General features: G+C 37.2%; 2 protein-coding genes across 2 annotated transcripts; one reads left to right on the forward strand and one right to left on the reverse strand.

Moving 5' to 3' along the window:
* Positions 1–90: 90 nt before the first annotated feature.
* LOC111149873 (olfactory receptor 1094-like) lies at positions 91–1,105 on the reverse strand. Its single transcript, XM_022507175.1, is given in 2 exon segments — positions 91–129; positions 131–1,105. Coding segments are annotated over 2 exon segments (1,014 nt in total).
* A 20,802-nt stretch (positions 1,106–21,907) lies between these two features.
* On the forward strand, positions 21,908–22,840 carry LOC111149874 (olfactory receptor 10AG1-like). The gene has a single exon (XM_022507176.1). It carries the CDS (start codon positions 21,908–21,910, stop codon positions 22,838–22,840), a length of 933 nt encoding a protein of 310 aa, XP_022362884.1.
* Positions 22,841–23,220: the final 380 nt, after the last annotated feature.

The following is a 23,220-nucleotide window of genomic DNA, read 5'->3' on the forward strand; positions in this document are numbered from 1 at the left end:
AAAATGTCCATTATGAATAGAAAGACACTAATAAATGAAAACGAAACAATTTATTCATAGTGTTTTGATATGAAGACAATTACATCAGTCTTAATTTCTTTCAACTTGATGTTTAGCGTGAAAAGCATACTTTATTGGCAAACCAGTTTTTACCAAATACTCTTTTCATTGCGTCTTTCACGTCTTTGTTCCTCAAACTATAGATGATGGGATTCAGCATGGGAATCACAATTGTGTAAAATACTGATACTATCATATCATGATCCAAGGCATAGCTGGAATTAGGTCTCACATACATGAAGAGAACCGTACCATGAAAAATTGACACTCCAGTTAGGTGAGAGCCACATGTAGAGAAGACTTTCCGCCTCCCTTCAGCAGAATGCATCCTCAGAATGGCCAACAGAATGAAACCATAAGAGACCAGGACTATCACGATTGTGGATATCTCAATAGATCCGGCAAAGTAGAAGACCAGAAGCTGGTTTATGTGGGTGTCAGAACAAGAAATGGCCAGGAGAGGAGGGATGTCACAAAAGACATGCTTAACTTCATTGGATGCACAGAAGGATAGAGTAAAAGTAGCCACAGTGTGTAAAGTACCGTGCAGGATACCAGCAACATAGCAGGAAATTATGAGTGTCACGTAGACTCTGGGGGACATTCTAACAGAATACAGGAGAGGGTTGTAGATTGCTTCGTAGCGATCATACGCCATTGCAGCTAAAATAAAGCATTCCGTGGTCCCAAAAGTAATAAAGAGAAACATCTCTGCTGCACATCCAGGGAATGAAATGGTTTTATCTTCTGATAAGAAATTGACTAACATTTTGGGGGTAACAGCTGAGGAATAGCAGGCATCCAGGAATGACAACACGCTCAGAAAATAGTACATGGGGTTGTGGAGCCGCGAATCCCCAATGACCAGTATAACCATTCCCAAATTTCCTACCAGAGTGAAAAGATAGATTGCTAGAAATAGTAAAAATAGGAAAACTTGCAGCTTAAAATCATCTGTGAAGCCCATCAAAATAAACGTGGTGACTTGAGTCACATTTTCCATCTGAATCCTGTAAAAATGTAAATCTGACGGCACCGCCGACATTTCAATTTTTATTTATAGGTTTTAAAGACAATTTTCTTTGAATATATAATCTACTCAGTCATATCCTCATATCTGTCTCTTACAAGGACGTATGGATACCTTTGGTCCTGAAGGGATAGGCAGAGATGAAAAAATGTGGTCCAAGTGGATGCATTACCCTGTACAAACAGATTAAATACATTATTTGATTTCATTGTTGGCAATATTTGCTATGTGAAAAATAGTGGCACCTTACGTGATTTAACGTCCAGTTTATTTTCCGTTAAATTTAATACCTCTTGTTTTCATATTACATGATCTTCACATTCAGAAAGACACCTTAATACAGGAGTTTTTGAATAAAAAAATGTGTAATAGAAAATAGGCATCTGAGTACTAATCCTAGATATCCCATGGTGCATGGAATGCCTTTCCATAATGTCCGTAATTTGTGAAATGGGAGCAAATACACTTACATCACAAGATTGGATTGGGTTTACATGAAAAATCAGTGTGAAAATTATGTAATTTCTAAGTTTTCCAGATTGCTAAGAAAAGAGACTTATTTTTCAATTTGTCATATGGGGCAGCCTTTTCCAGCCAAACTGTTTTATGTCTGGTTTTCTGGCTATTGCGTCATTTCATTAGCATTTCTTGAGAACAGTAATGAACAGAACCAAAGACCTTATGAAACTAGAAGTACCTTGTTTGCAAACAAAAACAGAGCAATGTTTTTTGTTTTTTGTTTTTTTGTTTTCGTCTCCTTTCTTAAAACAAACATCAGTAAGTTGCCCTTGCTTGACCTGTTTATTATTGTCACTGTTTATTTTACTGTTATTGTTTTTCAAATTTTAACTTAGTATTAATTCAAGATTTTTCTCTGCACATATAGTCATCATCCCTGAAAAGTCCTTGGGTATATTTTCAGATACATTTCTATGAAATATAATTCATGGTCACTCCTCTTCTAGGTTACAGTTGCTTATAGACTTTCTATATTTACTATAAAATAAATTTCAACTAGCAATAGATAATAAAACTGCTTATAGAAGTGATCACTAAAACAATAAAATCCTTACATAAGCCACAACATAGTGTAATAATTATTGCTCTTTCTGTGCTGTCAGACTGTCTTTTACTCAGTGGAGCATGAAGAAAGGAAAGTGTATAACAAACAGAATGTTGAGGTGTCACTAGTATCTGAACTGAAAGTCTCCTACCCTGAAACATAATTAAATATTGGACCTACCATATTTAGAAGCAAGACTTTATCATAGTGAATCCTGTTTTTCCTCAGTATGTCAAAGACCAATATTTATAAAGGAGTAAAAAATCTGTAGTGCATAGACTGGGTTGAATTCAGTGAGTAGCAATGATTTATATTCCTAACAGGAAACATACTTTATTTTTGTAATATTGAGACACCATACATCAAGGATAGAATGAGCAAATCAGCTTAAAACTATTATTAGAAGGAGAAGAAATCCACATTTCTTTATTTTCTCTCAAAAATTCCTCCCAGATTCATGTGGAAATTTTTCTAAATATATAGAACAAAAAGCTTTTTAAATGTGGGATTACCAAACCAAAAAAAAAAAAAAAAAAAAAAAAGTTTATCTGATCCTCAGAGAATTACAGAGCAAAAAAATGTAATTAAGCTAAATATTGACATCTGTGTCAATTCAGATAATTCATACTTTACTCATGAGAACACATGCACACACAAATGCTTTACAAAAAAATTTAGTTTAGTATAAATGGTTATGTGAACGAAGTAACTTATAAAACCATCAACTAGCAACATTAAAACATATTAATGTATTGTTTGTTTGACCATCAAAACATACATTTATATTTAAACAAGTTTTTTGTTTTCTCTTTCTCTTTCCAGAATCCATGTATTGCATACAAAAACATTTACTAAGGAGAATCAGGTACAAAATAGGAATCAAGCAGATAGAAAGAAGCAGAGTGAAAAGAAATGAAAATATACAAGCAAATTTTGAAAATTGGACTAATAGGTGGTCTACTTAAGGAATCCATTAAAAAAATACATGTTGACTGACATACATATGGGAAATTCCAGCCTCAATATAATTCTAATCTTTACTTAACTGATGTGTCTCAAGTAGTACACCTGTGGAAGATGAAGAACATTATACTTTGAGTCTAAAACTTTGCATTTAAATCTCAGACTTACACCTAATATGACCGGGGAATACTAATTTTATCCTACTAACCAAAGAATAAGATGGACCAAAATTTTTGCCCATGTCTTGTTCAGCTACATGAATATCATGTGATTGCAGAGCACTTTATATGACATGCACTGAAATATGTTTTAGTAAAGGGTTTGTTATATGTGAGGGATGCATACATATGATACATTACTTCCAAATTTTATTTAACTACAGCAAAATAAATAGGGAGTTATAAAATCAATTTATCATCCAAGCATTGAGCAATGAAAGATCCCAAGTGTTTCTTCTTTTATTAGTCATATGTGTGTTATATGACACTTACATATTAAAATACCATTCTCATGAGACTAAATCCAGTGGATCCCAATATTCTATGGTATCACATATCTTAAAAATGCATCTAGGTCACTGCATTCTGACTTTGGGCATTTCAATAAAATAATAGTATGTTTATTTAAATCCTCCTCATCATTTTATCCATAATAATTTCCCATAACTCTTGATATCTGATCATATGTGTAGGACAGGAAGGTAGTTTATGAATGAAGGTAAATTTTATGCTAAATAATGCCCCATTAGACAAATTATGTAGACACAAAATATGAGGTTCATTTATTTCATCCAAGATGGCTCTTTAAACTAGGCCTTTCTGTTAACTAATATTTAAAGAAATTAAAACTGATTGTTTTTATCTAGCTGATTTTGCTTTGAGACAGAAGCTTGAAAGGCAAAAATATAGATCCCAAACTAAAGTCAAATGAGTTCCTCAGCCCTAACACAGTTAGAAACAGACCGTATGGACACCCATGAGAACTGTACTATAAACACTAAGCTTGAGAAGAAACCAAACTATGATGGCAACTACCACAAATTATAAAGTGGTTAAGAGAGGTTAGGGATTTTGTGTATTTCATCTTGTGCAACCTACAAAGTAAATAATTTGGATCCTTTTAAAATGAGAACACTATGGACCAGTGAGAACTGTAAATTAATGTAACCCACACAATAAATTACTAATAGAAGGAGGATTAAAGTCCAGGAGTCTTGGTCACACATTTTAAGCTACTTCCACTTGTCCATTTTGCAGACTCATTGTGACATGCCCTAATTCTGGAAATGCTATCCCCTAGAATCAATACAATATAACATCTACATGTATTTGAATTTCTTTAAGAAATCATCAAGCTAGAGTACACTATGATGTTAAAGCACACAAAATAAAAATCTGCAGTGGCTTGTAGATCAATTAGCTAACTAATAAAATAAATTTTAAGGTGATTTATGATCCCCAAATGGCATATACTCAATGGCTGGCTGATAATTAATTTTCCCACTTAATAAATTTCCCAAATTTTGAATATAGCCATTTATTTCTACTATCTTCATTCTCACTGTTACCTCCCATCAAAGAAATTAAAGCAATTTTCTAATTTATAGCTCTAGTGACCTAAGTATAATGGAAGCATTATACTGGAAGCAGTATATGGAAGCAGTTCCCCTACTATGTTCCCTGGAATACCCTCATTCAATTCTTAATTCAACAGTGAGTTGACTAGAACTTTCTATCTCAGATCTAAATTTAAAATGTAGAATCTAGTTTGACGTTTAAGGTCATAGCTTCTAAAATATTTTATAAGTGATAAAAATCCTTTCCTCTTACCTGTGGAAATGAACTGCTCACTCCGCTAATGTTCTCTATAAATATTAGGATTTTGGATTTGTATGCCAGGTTCTCAAGCTTTTCTTGAAGTCCACAACAATGCCCCGAGGACAAAAAACAATAGTTCTCTTCTGGGACAGAGAAGTAACAAGATGACTTAATTCTTTTCCATAACAAGTAAGTGACTAGTTCTGAAGTAATTAACTACATGAGAAAAATGGTTACATGGTACACTTTGGCTTCTGGAATAACCTGATCCTTAGTGGGAAAAAAAAATATGCATAAGCCTGGAATAGAAATCTAATGCAGCAAAACATATCTTGGTTCTGATATTAAATAAGTATGTACCATTGGGTTGATGACTTAAATTCTCTGAAAATCCAGCTTCCTCTTCCTGGGAATAACACCTGTTTAATTCTTTCAAAATTCTGTAAGCATGTATGTAATGAAATAATATGAAAGTGTAACCTAGAACATACTTCAAAATCACTTAATAAAGCTTACCATACTTATTTAACTTTTAAAGGGCTATACATCTAAGTGGTACAAGAGATGAAGTTAAGTTCATTGAAAGTGTAACAGAGGATATAGGATATAAATACATGAATAGAAAGTATGGACAGGAGATATGGTGCACCGTACAGACCATTTTATATTTTATATAGTACGACATTAGAATATTAGAGATCTGGCAGAGATAAATGTCAAATGGTTTGATTGTATATGGTCTTGTGTTGTCATTGGGATCCCATACACTAATCTATATATTAGTACCTACTTATGTATTTAATTTTTTAAAATTGTAAACAATACATGGATGCCTGAACTGTACACTCAGAAATTCTAAATTAGTAGTTAAAGAATGTTGGACATAGAATCTGGGTGAAAAGAAGAAAGAGAGAAAGAGAGAAAGGGAGAAAGGGAGAGAAAAAGAAAAAGGTACAGAGAGAAGAAAGAAAGGAAGACAGAGAGGAAGGAGAGAAGGATGGAAGGAAGGGAGGAAGGAAGGAAAGAATGAAGGAAGAAAGGGAGGAAGAAAGAAAAGAAAAGAGAAGGAAAGAAAAGGAAAAAAAAAGAAAGAAGGAAAGGAAAGCAAAGAGAAGGAAAGAAAGAAAGGAGGGAGAAAAGAAGAGAGGGAGGAAGATATGAAGGAATGAAGAAAAACTTCATAGGCATCCCAGCTGAGAAGATGGTATTTGTAGCCAGTCCAATTATGAACAAAGGATCTATTCATTAAATGCAATTCCAAATTATCCACACATTCAATGTAACTCTAATTAAAATTAACAACCATTTCTGCAGAAGTTGACAGGGTAATTCATATGTAATTTCAAAAGAAATAAGATACTCAAAACAATTTTGAAATAGTACAATAGTGTTAGAAGGATTCACATGAATTCATTAAGATTTACTACAAAGCTAAAATAATAAAGAGTATGGCATGGGTGAAAAGATAGACATCTAGATCAGTGGAATGCAATAGTCTTCAGAATTTCATTCACAGAATATAATCAATTAATTTTTGACAGTTTCTAAGGAAATCCATGGAGAAAAGATAGTCTTAAAAAAATCATGTTGGATATGAAGAATAACCTTACACCACAAAAAAGGAGACAGTGACTCATTCCTTGCACCATATAAAAAACCTCATCTCAAAATGGATCTTAGACCTTAATATAAAACCTTATATTATAACATTTATAGAGAGAGGAAAAGATGCTTGTGTGACCCTGGGTTAGCCACAACTCTGTATATGAAACACAAAAATCAGGAATCAAAGGAGAAGAAAAAATAATAAACTGTCCATTGTAATTAAAATCTTAGCTTAGTAAAAGACACTGTTGTGGGAATGAGCCAGCCACATACTGTACAAAACATTTGCTAGACAGTTACCTGATAAAGAGCAGGTATATATCTGGATATATCCAGAAGATATAAAGATCCTAATAACTCAATCATATGAAAATAAAAGAAAAATAAACAATAAAAATAGACATAAACACATCATCATAGAAGATATACAGATGTCAATTTAGTGCATGAGAAATTGTTCAGTAGCACTTGAGATTAGGGAAATATAACTTAAAACCACAATATGGTCTCATACACTCCTTAGAAGGACTAGAATTTTTAAAGCATAAATAGTAAATGACAATAGAAATACTCACAAGGATGCAGAGCAAATGGAGCCCTCACTCCTTGCTACTAAGAAGCAAAGTGGTGCAGCCATTTTAGAAAAACAATCTGATGGTTTCCTACAAAGTGAAAATACACTTACCACAATATCCCAGAAATCTCACTTGTGTTATATACCCAAGATGAAAGAAAACATATGTTCACACAAAGTTATTGCAATATTTATAACAGCTTTATTCAATTTATTCCAATACTAGAAATGATCCAAATATCCATCAACTAGTGAATGGGAAAACTGTGTACATCCATTATCCTTACTCATACCTGAGCTTGTTGCTTTGTGCTGGAATTTCTGATATATTCACAGCATTTCTGCTGCCCATAAGAAACAAATTTTTTTTTCATTAAATCTCATATTTAGTGAGCTAGTCTATTCTCCACAACAAAAAATTCACTGGTTATTCATCTTTCTTATTTAATAGTTGATGTCTCAATACTATTTCCCTAAGAAAAATTATTGTGGATATCCTTGTTCCTTCCCCTCTGTCATGTACTTTATATTTGTTTCAAAAAATACATCAACTGCAGGGTCATAGGGAAGCTCTATTTTTAATTTCTTGAGGAATCTCCACACTGTTCTCCAAAGGGGCTGCGCCAACTTGCATTCCCACCAACAGTGTAAGAGGGTTCCCCTTTCTCCACATCCTCTCCAACACATGTTGTTTCCTCTCTTGCTAATTTTGGCCATTCTAACTGGTGTAAGGTGGTATCTCGATGTGGTTTTAATTTGAATCTCCCTGTTGGCTAGTGATGATGAACATTTTTTCATGTGTCTGATAGTCATTTGTAGGTCTTCATTGGAGAAGTGTCTGTTCATATCTTCTGCCCATTTTTTTGATATGATTGTCTGTTTTGTGTGTGTTGAGTTTGAGGAGTTCTTTATAGATCCTGGATATCAACCTTTTGTCTGTACTGTCATTTGCAAATATCTTCTCCCATTCTGTGGGTTGCCTCTTTGTTTTGTTGACTGTTTCCTTTGCTGTGCAGAAGCTTTTAATCTTGATGAGGTCCCAAAAGGTGGGAATGCAAGTTGGTGCAGCCACTTTGGAGAACAGTGTGGAGATTCCTCAAGAAATTAAAAATAGATCTTCCCTATGTCTCTGCAATTGCACTACTGGGTATTTACCCCAAAGATACAGATGTCGTGAAAAGAAAGGCCATCTGTACCCCAATGTTTATAGCAGCAATGGCCACGGTCGCCAAACTGTGGAAAGAACCAAGATGCCCTTCAACAGACAAATGGATAAGGAAGATGTGGTCCATATACACTATGGAGTATTATGCCTCCATCAGAAAGATGAATACCCAACTTTTGTAGCAACATGGACGGGACTGGGAGAGTTTATGCTGAGTGAAATAAGTCAAGCAGAGAGAGTCAATTATCATATGGTTTCACTTATTTGTGGAGCATAACAAATAACATGGAGGACATGGGGAGATGGAGAGGAGAAGGGAGTTGAGGGAAATTGGAAGGGGAGGTGAACCATGAGAGACTATGGACTCTGAAAAAAAAACCTGAGGGTTTTGAAGGGGTGAGGGGTGGGAGGTTGGGGGAACCAGATGGTGGGTATTAGAGAGGGCACGTATTGCATGGAGCACTGGGTGTGTGCACAAACAATGAATACTGTTAAATTGAAAAGAAATAAAAACTTAAAAAAAGTAATAAACAGATACAAAGAAGGAAGCCATATGTTTAACATGGAAAAATTATTACTGTATCATCAGCATAGACTTATTTCAATCAAGTTTTTGAACTATCCTTTTTTCCTCCCTGGGGTGATGATTCTCATTTAAAAAAGTGACCACAAAGTGAGAAATCTGAATTATACTTCAACTATATATCCACAGTGAAAGATTGGAAAAATGGTTGCAGAGAATGAAGTATCATGAGTCAGGAGTGTGGTACCCAAGGTCTAGATAGGTAAAGAAATATGTAAAGAGAGCAAAAGAGTTTTTGTTTTGTTTTGTTTTTGTTTGTTCAGTCTTTGTAATTGTTATCTCATCACAGTTACATTTTTTTTCTTTTTTTAAATTTTTCTTGCTTTTTTTGTTTTTTAATAAACATGTAATATATTTTTATCCCCAGGGGTACAGGTCTGTGAATAGCCAGGTTTACACACTTCACAGCACTCACCATAGCACATACCCTCCCCAATATCCATAACCCCCCCCCCCCAACCCCCCTCCCCCCATCAACCCTCAGTTTGTTTTGTGAGATTAAGAGTCACTTAAGGTTTGTCTCCCTCCCAATCCCATCTTTTACATTTTTAAATGAGAATCATCAATGAAGGGGTGAGGGGAAATAAGGTCTTATCACCAAGATAGGACTTCTGAGAAATTTCTGGGCAATGAATGTGTGATACAAAACTCTAGTATTTTACCAATAGTTAAGATATAAATTTTTCGTGAGTTAAAAAAAAAAATACATCAACTAATAAAGAATATTGTATGGTAAGCCTTTGGAGAATAACTTCTTGAATGATTCTACCTTATATTTTTAGAAGTTATACCCATTCAAAAGATGGATGTTGCCTCTTTCTGATTTAAAATTTAACCTATAATTAATCTAAGAACAGATGAACAATAAAACCTTAACGAAAATGTTATTTGTGAAGCTTTTGGTATGGAAACACATTATTTAAGTTTTCCACCCCCTATATTTTAAACTAGTGGAGATGGATAGCCATTAGGAGAAATTAGAACTAGTTATCTGAACAAGCTCAGAATTTTTTTTTTTTTTTTGCCTCTTTCTGTTCTGCTTTTCTGTAAACCTTATTTTCCATTTGTAGAAATGATTTGAATATACGGCAGAATCATATAGTGACATCCCCAGAGTTTTATGCCTTTTACTAATGCAAAAACATGAATGCATCCTTGTTTTTTCAGAGAAATAATAAGACGATTTTTTTTATATTGCTCAAATATGGAATCACCTATTCTCTAAATTTTTTTTTTACTTTATTAATTCTTTTGGTGGATAATATAAATAGAAATTAAAATAATTGTGCTAGAAACATTCACTGCATCTTTTTGCCAAGTCTTTCTGGTTGAGAAAGATGACATTTGAAAGGAGCATTATTACACTGCCCCCCAAAAGTGGTAAGATGTTCCCATTAAGGAAGCCAAGTTTTATTTGTTTTCCTTCAGATGTTTCCCACTAACTACTGCCAACTCATTTGGATTCATTTTCAATCATACTGGATTAAGTGATGAGTGAGGCATTTTTTTAATCTCTCTCTTCTTTAACATAATACTTGTAGGAACTAATTTATCTTTGATACTCCCTAACTTACCTAGTTAGTTCTTTTGTAATCTAAATAGATATGGTTCCAATATCATCTTACAAATACAACACCAATGAATTAAGACCATGATTTCAGAGCTCAGAATGTTAGTAGTAACTGATGATCAAATGTCTATGTATGGTTCCAATCTAGAGAAATAATGGAAGAAAATTCACCAAGAAAGTTGGTTTTATAACAGTTATGGAATGCCTCTGTTCCAGTATTCCATTGCTGCATAAACAAACAAACAAACAAACAAACAAACAAAACCCACAGACTTTTTAACCTAGAGTATTAGCACTTTATTGTATCTCATAAATGAAGAGGTTAGGAATTAAGGCAGGGGACAGCTGGTGATCATTCTATCTCATGTGGCACTGACTGTAGTCACTCAGGGGTACTCAGATGGTGATGGGCCTAATCTACAATGTACAAAATGGCTTGACAAAAATCCAGTTTTGTGTAGCTTATATTCTATTGGGGAAAACCAGTTAAATTAAAAGAAACACATTGTTAAGATTATATACAATAATGAAATAAATCAAATACAATCATGTGCATAAAAACTGCATTTGCAGTATTTAGCGGTGTTTAATTTATTTTGGGTAATCAAAGATTACAAACATTTTCCCATTGTAACTGGCATTATGCCTCTCATTTATCTCACCAATGACACTTTCATCTAGACAACAGAATCCTACATGTGATTAAGTTTTTAAAAAAGAAAAAAAATAATTAAGTGCGGGTGTAAAAGGGGAAGAAAGGCAGAGTAAAAATTTTTACACTTAACTACAACTGTCATAGGACTTAGATGTATGTATACACAGAACATAATCCAGAATCTTCAATGAAATTATTATAGTTTATAAATGATTTTAACATGTTTGCTGAATACAGTCAATAAACAAAAATCAATTTGTTTTTATGAAAAGAAGCAAACATAATTAAATATTTAAAATATTGTACAAAAACCACTGTGCAAATAGGATCAAATATGTCAAATACTTGAATATTAAAATTCTAATAAGAATGTGTGGAAAGTCTATCCAATAAACTATAAAATAATTTGAAGGAATTGAAAGAAAAATAAATAAATGGATATTAAAACATGGGTACTCCAATTAGAAGTTTGCCTTCATCTGGAGACACTTACTCTTAGGTATGTATCCAGCAGAATTGCTTACAATGTTTCTAAAGACAAAACTGCACAAATTCATACTTGTGCAAGTTGTATTGTTCAAGAAATAAGTGATGGTGTCCCATCCCTCCCCACAGGGCTTGTGCACCCTCACCATTAATATATAAAATGTGTGTTTCCAAGAAATTACATTGGGCAAGTGTCCTAGGGTTTCTTACAAACTAAATATCTGTGTCCTTTAAAATTGTATTCCTTTTTCTTGAATGAAATTGAGTATTCTTTCATATATTTAAAGGATGATTTCCCTCCCCTTTCCTAAAGTTTTACTTCATTTACTTGACCTGTTTTCCTTCTTTTCTTTCCTTCCTTCCTTCAGTTCCTTCCTTCTTTCATTTCTTCCTTCATTTTTTTTTTCCCTCTTTCTTTCTTTTTGGAATTCTTGATATTTAAGAAGATGTTATTTGTAATGGCAAATAACACCTTATCTGAGATATTACGTTTTATCAACATTATCAATAGTATTTTGATTTTTCTTTCGGTTCAACTTTGTTTCTACCACATAGAATTACTTATTTTTATGTAGTTGTTTTCTTTTTTGTTCAATTTTTATGTCCTGCATTTTTAATTTTGAGCCAAAGCTACATAATCTTTCTGTGCTTCAATATTACAAAAACTTTAAAAAAATTATAAAAACTTAGAACTCTTTCATTATCTTATCTTTTAAAATATTTAAACCTATAGCTCATTAGAAGATTTCCTTGCTGTAGTATGATGTTTTAATGAAAATCTGTATTTTCTCTTCAAAGCTTTCCATGCTGTCCCAGTAACATGCATTTTAAATGTCCACGTCTTGCCAATTTGGTAGGCGAGCTTTATTGAACGATAAATTCTCATTTGTATTGGAATCTTTTTCTATCATTCTACTCTATGGCATCAGAAGATGTCCTTACCCATGCCCGGTACTAGTATTATGAGGCTTCGAACCCTTCGGCAGAGATACTTGTTGGATGTACATTCTCAGTAACACCTGCCTGGCCCTCCTCTCACTCACTTGCTGAGCTCTGTCATGTCTGTCTTCCCTGTGAAATCTGTCGCCCTCCTCCTCACTGCCTTCTATGTTCCCCTGCATGTGTTCCTAATATTTCATAATTAGTTTTCCTAATCACTCTGTTATCACATTACCATAGGAGTTCTCTCTCTTCGAAATATTTTCTCTTTCTAATCATAAACTCGTAGAAATCACTATTTATTAAATAACAAGAAACAACATCCTATTTTTGAGGAATTGAACCCAAGCCATGATTTTTAAACAATCTAAGTGTTGGAAGTCATTGTCTTTTCCAGAATTGAAGCTTAGAGACATGCTTTTCCTGGCATCTTTCCCACGCAGCTGGGAAAAAAATCGAATAATTATCCTACATGTTGTTTGGTAGTATTTCCACTTAAAAGTGGGTTCAGGGGGTGCCTGGGTCGCTCAGTGAGTTAAAGCCTCTGCCTTTGGCTCAGGTCATGATCCCAGGGTCCTGGGATCGAGCCCTGCATCGATCTGTTCGGTGGGGAGCCTGCCTCACCCCACCTCTCTCTCTCTGCCTGCCTCTCTTCCTATTTGTAATTTCTGTCTGTCAAACAAATAAATAAAATCTTTAAAAAAACAAGTGGATTCAGACTGGAAATAAAATTAGAGGCAGATGACAAAATGCTGTATGAAAAAGAATTTTCCCCTACTAAAGGTCATATTGGTTCCAAAATTATTTTTTAAGATTCTCTTTATTTATGTGAGAAAGAGGGAGAGAGAGAGAGAATGAGCAGAGGGAGGGGCAGAGAGAGAAGCACACTCCGTTGAGCAGGAATCCCAATGTGGGGTTTTATCCTGGGACTCCAGAATCATGACCTGAGCCAAAGACTGAGAGCTTAATAGGCTGAGCCATCCAAGCATCCCCCAAAATTAATTTTTAAAACTAGATATAATACATCCAACAGCTAGCTCTCAGGCTGCCTCGGTGCTCATGAAGAAATCAAGAAAAGAACAGGTTAAAATAGTATTTGTCATCAGGACATTTACAACTATTACACAGGCAGAACTCTGAATATAGAGAAGAGTAAGAAAAGAAATGGTTTAGGAAAGTGACAGGAACGAGTCTAACAGAAACAGAAGCTCTATATGGAGTATTCATAACAGTGGATGAATTGGATGTATATCAGTTTTGGATGGTCTTAAATGATATTGCTCAGTACTCTATTCATAGTAACAAATAAGACACACTGTATGCATCATTCCATGGAGAGGCTGAAGAGAAAGTATTCTGGGTAGAGTGAGAGCTATCTGGAAAAAAATGTAACAAATCACAGAATGCCAAAATGATACTTGTAATTAGAGATTTAAGCATTTCTGGTTGGAGAGAACCCACAGTGTAAAGATGACTACCTTTTATTTAAACAGCACTTTATTTTTGGAAAGAACAGAACAATTTATGGTTGAATGTCTTTGATGGACTAAGTGATATCATCTAAAGTAATATGGATATTTAAATCCTCTACAGTGAGAAAAAAATCAGCATCATCTCTACTAAGAAAGGTAAATATGAACTATTTCATACTGTTGGAAGCTTCAGTTATAATATGTTTAAGTTTAAAAATTAAGATTTAATATATATAGCAAATGTGTCATATTAAAGCAAGTCCTACATATTTCTGATATTAAATATAATTTATAGTTAAATAATAATATTAAATAGTGATATTAAATCTCTTTGGAATCCTCAAAACTTGAATAACTTGATATATTTTCCGTAAGTATGGTAAACGCATAATAGAGTCAAACTTAATTTTGAGCCAAGACCTGATAATGAATACATATTTATTTCATAATTTTAGTCTTGATGACATGTACTAAAAGATTTTAAAATAAAATAATTCAGCTAATACAATCACAATTTTATGGGAATTCAAGGAATATTTTATTCTTCAAAATAAAGAAAAAATGATCTTAGAATTAATTATAGGGTTTCATTTGCTCATCAATAGTAAATATACAAACATAAGTAAAGTCAGTAGAGATGTTAATATGGCAAATATCAAACTGATTTAGAGTAATATTGCCCAGTCCCTCAATCATTTGGATATTTCCCGAGAGTAGAAGCTTGAATTTTAAAAAAATAGCTATATGAGAACATTTTTATTTTTTTCTTGATGAGTAAATAATTAAACATTTATAGGAAAGAAGAATAATATAGATAATTTTGTGAGAGACAGAGAGTAAAAATTTGCTCTTTCTACTCTGTTCCCTCATGAGAGTAGCATATGCAAATCTTACATGGTTCATGTTTTACCTTGATGATTTAAGTGTGAAAACATAGGGTTTGTCCAACTAGAAATTATATTTTATTCAGCACTGGAGGCTGTTACATTGAAATAATTAGAATGAAATTATTTAAACCAAATGCTGCCATTCTTTAAAGTGATGCACAAACATTAGACTCCTGTTCTTTCTTGCACTAATTCTTTCATCCCTTTTAAGAGTGATGATTCTTAAATGGCATCTACATCTTCTGTTCATTGTAGAATCAAATATTGAGCACCGTGATACATATATTGTATTTTTTTTTTTTGATCTGTGTGTATCCCTAATAGGAAAGGGATCACAGTCCTTCCTATCAGATAATTTAGTGTCGGTGAAAGAAAGAAAAACAAAATGAATTTAGCAAATTGCAGCACTAAATCTCGAACAGTTATGCATCCTGTAGGCAAGGTTAATAGTTCAAAAACTCTACATATTGGCAGAAAATTCAGGAGAATTTGCAACGTGAGTGTTTAATTGTTTGGGATTTCTATAACATTTGGTGATCGCTTTAAAATCTCACTGTATTTCTCTAATAATTGTGTGACACAAAGAAAAGTTATTTACAGGGCATTTTTCCAAGTTGTGTAGAACTCACAATAATATAATGAACTCATTATAATGAGTATAATGCAGAAGAATAAAGCCTAGTTTTTAGTTATAATGGTCATAACTAGCACAGGTGTTAACTTTTATAAATGCCAAGGCTTCTTCCAGTTTTTTGCATATATTAAATGATTTAATTCACATAATGACCCAAAGCATTGGAACAACAGCAGGATCACTTTTGACTGAGAGAACAGAGTAACTTGTACCAGGTCACAAACTAGCAGTGGAGTGGCCAGGCTTCAGTTCCGTCCACCAGTGGAGGACTGTACTCCTCACCTATGACATTGCACAGGTGCTAAATTTCATAGGGGTAGTCGGAAGTGGGCAGGCAAGAGTAGGGCTGGAGGAGGAGTTGATTGACGAACACTCGGGCAAGTTCTTGTAGGCGACCCTGCAAGCATCAGAAAAGACAAGGAGCAACTGCGACTAGAAGGCGGATTATGCATACAGGTCCCGCCAGAGGGAGTAGCCAGGTTACCCAGGTGTAGGGGTCCAGGCCCCAGGAGGACGTGTCTTGCCGCCACGCTTGGATCCGATCCCTGAGTTCTTTAATTCTGGAGGTAACTATACCTGATTGGTTAACAAAGTAACAACATTCTTCATTTAAGTATAGGCAGGTCCCCCCTTTTTCGGCGGTCAGAAGGTCTAAGGACCTTCGGTTCTGTAGAGCTAAGGCCGCCAGGCTGGTAACTTGCGTCTGTAGGGCTGTGAGGGAGTCAGCAACCCGTTCCATGTCATCATTCAGGGCTTGGGAGAGTTTGTAATAAAAGTCTATGGAAGTTCCTATCCCCGCTCTTCCGATTGCCACCCCTGTAGCTATTCCTGCCCCTATTATGAATGGGAGGAAGGCAGCCCTTCTTCCACGGTGTTGGGGGAATAGGATGGATTACAGCTGGGATTCAGAGTAGATGGTGGTAGAAGGAAGATAGTAGAATGAATATACAGCCTAGGGAGTCATTAGTGGTCAGGCAGCGACAGGTTCCCTGAGGGCACGAGAGAAATATTCCCGAGGGAGTACAGTACGGGAGGGAGGAGTTAGTGATGTTGGCAGCTGCTGTGGTAAGGGGGGAGGACACATTAATAATAGGTATGTTTCCCCCGATGGGGCCGATATGGACCGTATTATTTGTAGCCGTGGAGTTGGGGAGTGGCCAGTCAATAGGGAGGGGTACCCCTACGATGTTGGAACGTGTTGAAAAAGGGAAACAGATCCAGCAGTCACTGTCACCGTTCTTCGACACATTTCACCATCGGTTGTAACTAGAGTTCAGGAGGGCCACTGTCAGTTGTTCGGTGGCAGGGACTTTTTGTATGCTACCAAGATTGATGCCCTTATAGACCGGGTCACTGGGGGTTTGGAGTCATTTGGTCAGGTCCGTGACCGCTGTTTTAATGCGTTCGCGGTTAGCCTGGTCCTGGACACCCCCCCCCACCCCCCCGTCAGAGAGACCGACATGACCCAGATAGGTCCAGCAAACTTTTCCAGACCTGAGGTAGATGTTGCAGGGGGCAATACCGCATTTGGCTGTCACGAGGTCAGAGACCCAATAGGTTTTCTGGTCATACGTACAGGTTGTTGGTTCCTTTCCCCGGTAGCAGGTTGCAGGCATATAAGTAAAGGCCGAAAAATAGCGAGAGGTACCTGAACCCCTCGTGCAGCTAGACTCACATGGTTCCGCCTGGTTTGTCTGGATTAGAAGGAATATGAGAAGGGGCCCTAACCAAGAGGAGTTTGGTGGGGCCTGCCATCTGGAAAGTCCAATCAGTATCTGTGGGTGCCCGTTTGAGATTGTTGATATGTACCCATGCAGAGTGCCCCAACAGTTTCGCAGCAGTTGGGGTGGTAAGGACGACCGTATGAGGCCCGGTCCACCGGGTTTGTAAGGAGCCTGGCCGCAAGCTTTGAGAAGGACCTGGTCCCCAGGAGATAGATCTCGTATATCCCCTTAGAAAGCATGGTCGCTTGGGGCTGGGATGACAGCGTCGGCGTGGGCCCTTAAAGAGAGCTCAGAGGAGAGTGAGGTAAGGTAGATAGGATAAAAGAGGCAGGGAAATGGCTGGAAGGCTATGATTTATAAGAAAGGGCCGGCCGTATAGTAATTCGAATGGGCTTAAGCCCGAAGGCCCTTGGGGCGTAGCCCGGAGTCTGGTGAGAGCCAGGGGCAGAAGTGTGGGCCAGGAAAGGTGGGTTTCTAGGGTAAGTTTGGTGAGTTGGGCTTTGAGCAGCCCGTTGGCCTTCTTTACCTTACCCGATGACTGTGGGTGGTATGGGATGTGAAGTTTCCAGGTTATGTTGAGGCTCTCAGCTACCTGTTGAGTTACACTGAAGATGAAGGCGGGTCCGTTGTCTGACTGGAGGGTCCGGGGCAATCCGAACCTCGGGATGATGTGCTCGATGAGTATTGTAGCCACCACGTCCACTGTTTCCCTAGTGGTGGGGAATGCCTCGATCCAGCCTGTGAAGGTGTCCACAAGAGTTAGTAAGTATCTAAAGGTTTTGTGTCGAGGCATGTGAGTGAAGTCAAGTTGCCAGTCCTCGCCTGGCTGATGCCCGCAGAGCTGGTGGGTGGGTCCTGGTCTGCAGAAGCCGCCCTGGGCGTTGACCACAGAACAGGTTCCGCAGGCCTGGTGTACCTCCTTAATGGTCTTTTGGAGGAGGGGGTGGTGAAAGGTTGGAGAAATTGGTATAGGGCCTTTGGACCGATGTGGTGGATGTCATTAATGAGGGTGTGGATTAGGCTGTTCGGGAGGGCAATTTTGTCCTGGACAAAATACCATCCCTTGTCATCCAACCTGCCACCTAATGTTTTGAGGGCTCGAGTCTCCTCATCAGTGTACGAGGGACTGTGAGGAATGTTGAGAAACAGGAGAAGGGCTGGAGAGGAGTTTAAGGCCATCTGTCAGGCAATAGAGTCGGCCTTGTTGTTCCCCAAAGAGATGGGGTCCTTGGAGGCCTGATGGCCATGGCAGTGGACAATAGCCACCTCAGTAGGGTACTTGAGAGCCTCAAGGAGTTTGGCAATAAGAGGCCCGTTGACTATGGGGGTTCCCTTGGTTGTGAGAAATCCCCTTTCTCGCCAGAGGACAGAGTGAGTGTGAGTAATAAGGAAAGCATATTTGGAGTCAGTATAAATAGTGACCCGTTGTCCCTCAGATAAGTGAAGGGCCCTGGTAGAAGAAGTCCCAATGGGAAGGGGGGCCGCTTCTATGACAGTGTCCAGGATGACCACTGCATAGGCCGCATGTGGCCGTCCATCTGGAGCTATGAGGGAGCTCCCATCCACAAACAGAGTGCGATTGGGGTCAGGCAGCGGCCGGTCCGAAAGTCCTGGATGGGAGGGAGAAGAGTTCTTCCAGGAGTTGAGAGCAGGAATGGGAAGGAGTGGGGGTAGACGAAGGTGTCCGCAAGAGAGTGGCGGTATTTAGGTGAGGGGAGACAGAGTGTGACCTGGGGGTTTTCTATGAACAGCAGGTGGTAGAGTTGGAGACGGGAAGGAGTGAGTTGTGCCAAGGATTTGTGGCTAAGTCCATCAGTCAATGGGGGGAGAAGGCCATGATGGGCTGTCCTAAGGTAAGTTTAAGGGCCTCTTTTGTCAGAGAGGCAGCTGCCTCTAGGGCCCTGAGGCAGGGCTGCCATCCCTGGGCGGTGACATCTAGTTGCTTGGAGAGTTAATGGGGATAAGGAGACCCTGCTGCGGGAGGCAGTTGATGATGGGCTTAAGTCCTCGCCTGTGGGTTGCTACTATAGATCTGGAAATGTCCCATACCTGCGGGTCTACGGAGGGGAGACAGTCTGGGATAGAGGACGAGTCAGAGGGGAGTAGAGGGAGGATGAGGTGAGCAGAAGTCGAGGGAGAGGGAGAGAGACGAATGGTGACCTGAAGTTTGTGGAGGATGTCCCTGCCTAGTAGGGGAACGGGGCAGGAAGGGATAATGAGGAAGGAGTGTGAGAAGGGGAACCCATCCAGGCTGCATGTAAGGGGTGGGCTGGCCTTTGGAGTGGAGGAAGTACCATCAATTCCCATAACTGCAACTGGAGAGGGAGGAGTAGGACCCAAGTAGGAAGGCAGAACAGAATGTCCAGTGTCCAGCAGAAAGGAAATGGACTTACCCGCTACCTTAGTTTAGAAATGGTGTTGAGGGAGTATGTTTGGAGGACCAACAAAGGCAACGGAGGGTGCATATTGTATAGGGTTAAACCAGATGTAGACATCTTTTCTCCCCGCACCCACACATGTACAGACCACTGGTAGTGAACACATTTCTGGCTATCCTTGTTTCCCCAAGTTTGATTGCCTTTAGTGTTTTTTATCTGAATCAGTGTTCTCTAGTTAATATTTTTGAATAAAACCCTTTTATGTTTTCCACCTAGAAGCCTTCTAAAAGATATTTTCATGAGATGATAACAGTTCTAACAATTAAAGAAATCTAATAAATTGAGCTGAATAATAGGGGCATTTAAGCTCAAGGTCAACAAGTGAGGACAGAGGAATGAAGGCCTGAGATTGGTGGCTGAAAATATATGTGAAAAGACACTTTAAGAAAAAGTGCTACTGGGGGCTCCTGGGTGGCTCAATGGGTTAAACCTCTGCCTTCAGCTCTGGTCATGATCTCAGAGTCCTGGGATGGAGCCCTGCATCAGGCTCTCTGTTCAGTGGGGAGCCTGCTCCCCCCAACCTCGCTTGCCTCTCTGCCTACTTGTGATCTCTCTCTCTCTGTCAAATACATAAATAAAATCTTTAAAAAAAAAAAAAAGAGCTACTAAACAAAAAAACTACAATAGGATTGTCAAAAAGTGCAGTCAATTAAGAAAGTAAGGTTATATGGCAAAGCTCGGAGTCTGTCTCCACAACAGCCAACGTTCCAGAGCCTCTGCTGAATGGGATATAGTTTCTTTATCCTGGGTTGTTTTCAGAAAGTGTAATGGAATGACCCTCAAGGAACTTTCAGGGGAGATTTTACAGTGATAATCCACAGGATTTAGTTGTCTATATCTTTATGCTGATGGACAATGGTGCCATTATTTCTAAAAAAGAAAGAACTGGGCCCCATTGTCCAGGTTACCATGTAGATTTTGTTTTTAAAGTTTTTCCTAATAAAATCTTTGAATTTTCTTTTCCTTCTTGGAAATCTGCTATGTATCCATTACCCTCCCAGAATGCTCATGAATCTTGGGACCCAAATAGAAGGGTTTTTAGGTTAGTCATACAACTGTTTGAGCTTAAGTACTTCCACCTATAATGTACCATGAAGACACCAGCATAGAATTCAAGATCATTTTAGACTACATGAGAGATCTTATTGCATGTTCTTGGCCAACACAATGGTCACTTAGTTAAAATCACTTTTGTCCTTTGTTTTCTCAGATATTGTTTGATGGTATAATGTAATTGTCTTTCTTGTTTAAATTTCTATATTGTCCACCTATATCTCAACACATGAGATTATTGAGTCTCTGTAGGTCTTATTAATTACTCATGATCAAAATATACTTGCTCACTCTCTATTTAAAATACATATTCTCTGTCTTTGGTATTTCTGGAAACTAATAATGATATTTTAAAATACTTTGTAGCATTCCATTATGATTTTTATGTTTTTCACCTCTGACATATTATTAAAATGAAAATTGTTAGACGAAAATGGCCAATGGCAGGTAGCAAGTCACTGGAAGATAAATTTACTAGGCAGAGTTTTAGAAATCATTTCATCAATGTAATTCCTTTAATATTGTCATTATTAGTTAAATAATCAATAGCTCAAGAAACACTCAAACATTTACTGCATCTTTGAGTAAGATAAATAAAAGATCTTGCATTGTGATACCTGATGACTATGTTGTTTATTTTGATAAATAAATGAAACCAGATGGTTTCAAATAACATGCATGCATGAGTAGTAACAGTTATAGCTGTACAGTGTGGAAAGAAAGGCATGCCTTATACTTGGAAGAGTGGAGAAATTACAAGAAAACAGTAATAATTTGAAATATGATGGTAATACACCACTGAGAAAATGTGATGTAAAAGTTTCTGCCTCAGGATTCTGTTTGTTGATATGAAGAAAAAAATGGACTAATTTGGTCTACACACAAACATACAAAAATTCAAAGTTAATAATTCTAGAACATATTACTTTCATCCAAATCCAAACCTAGCCTTAAATATCAAATACGTTGATATATTTAGAATTGAGCATGTATTCTCCATTAGACTTCAGTTGTGTTCTTAGAGCCCAGGATATAAAAAGTTGGAAATTAGTAAACAATAGAAATTGTATGTGCTAATTCCCCCAAGTCCCTTTAGTCCATTAGAAATTTAAAAAAAAATAAAACAAAACAAAAAAAAACTGGAAAGCAGCCCTCAAAAGATAAGTGGCTAATTTTATTGTTTTCTCAGATGGGAAAAAACCCAGTAGAAGTAAATCTCACTTCAATGACGGAATTTATTCTTTTGGGATTTTCTGATTATCCCAATCTTCAAATGTTTCTTTTCATAATATTCTTCTTTGTCTACGTGATAATTCTGATGGGAAATGGCATTATTGTTCTTGTAACCAGGCTTGACCAGGCTCTCCAGACCCCCATGTATTTTTTTCTTAGTAATTTTTCCTTCTTGGAAGTCTGTTTTGTGTCTGCCACTCTTCCCAGAATGCTCACAAATCTTTGGACTCAAAAAAGAAGTATCTCTTTGTTTGCCTGTGCAACACAAATGAGTTTTGTGCTTATGCTCGGAAACGTAGAGTGCCTCTTTCTGACAGTGATGGCCTATGACCGCTACATTGCCATTTGTAACCCTCTGCACTACCCTCTCGTCATGAACCACAAGGTCTGTGTCCAGCTGGTGGCAGCCTGCTGGATCACAGGCATTCTGGTCGAGATAGGACAGACATGCCAGATTTTCTCTCTGCCATATTGTGGGTCCAACCAAATCAATCACTTCTTCTGTGACATTCCCCCACTACTCAGTCTGGCTTGTGGGGACACTTTCCTGAATGAGATGTTAGTCTTCACAGTTGCTATGCTCTTTGTTATGATCCCTTTTCTGTTGATTCTTGGATCCTACAGTAAAATCATCTCTACCATCCTGAGGTTGCCATCAGCTACAGGACGAACCAAAGCTTTCTCCACCTGCTCATCTCATGTCATAATTGTGGCCATGTTCTTTGGATCTGCAATCATTACATATTTACGGCCCAAAACTAAACATTCTTCCAGAACAGACAAGTTTCTCTCTCTTTTCTATACCATCGTCACCCCAATGTTTAATCCCATGATATACACTCTGAGAAATAAGGATGTCATGATAGCCTTGAGAAAATTGTTGCCTTGAAGTTTAATGTATTAGTTGCTGATTTGAACTTATTGTCAATTTTCTTATTTAATTCTGCCATTGTGCAATCAAAAATTAGTACTCAGTTTGTTTTCCTACCTAACTATTCATTAATTACCTGTACTCATTGCTGAACTTGTTTTTTGCTGGACTCTAATATTGGGATTATATCCACAAGGTGGTCATGCCAATTAAGAAATTAAGAAACTAAGTATCCAGCCAATTCCATATTCAGGCCACCACTCTACTTCTCCTTCAATATTACTAGTAACTACTAGTTACTTTTTACTGAAAAATGTAATTTTTCTTATTTAGTAATTGTTGCCATATACTTTTTTCCACCTAAAAATTATAGTCTTTATTTTATTTTATTTTATTTT

Source organism: Enhydra lutris, unplaced genomic scaffold, assembly GCF_002288905.1.
Source record: "Enhydra lutris kenyoni isolate GAN:26980312 unplaced genomic scaffold, ASM228890v2 scaffoldscaffold22, whole genome shotgun sequence".
Lineage (NCBI taxonomy): Eukaryota > Metazoa > Chordata > Mammalia > Carnivora > Mustelidae > Enhydra > Enhydra lutris.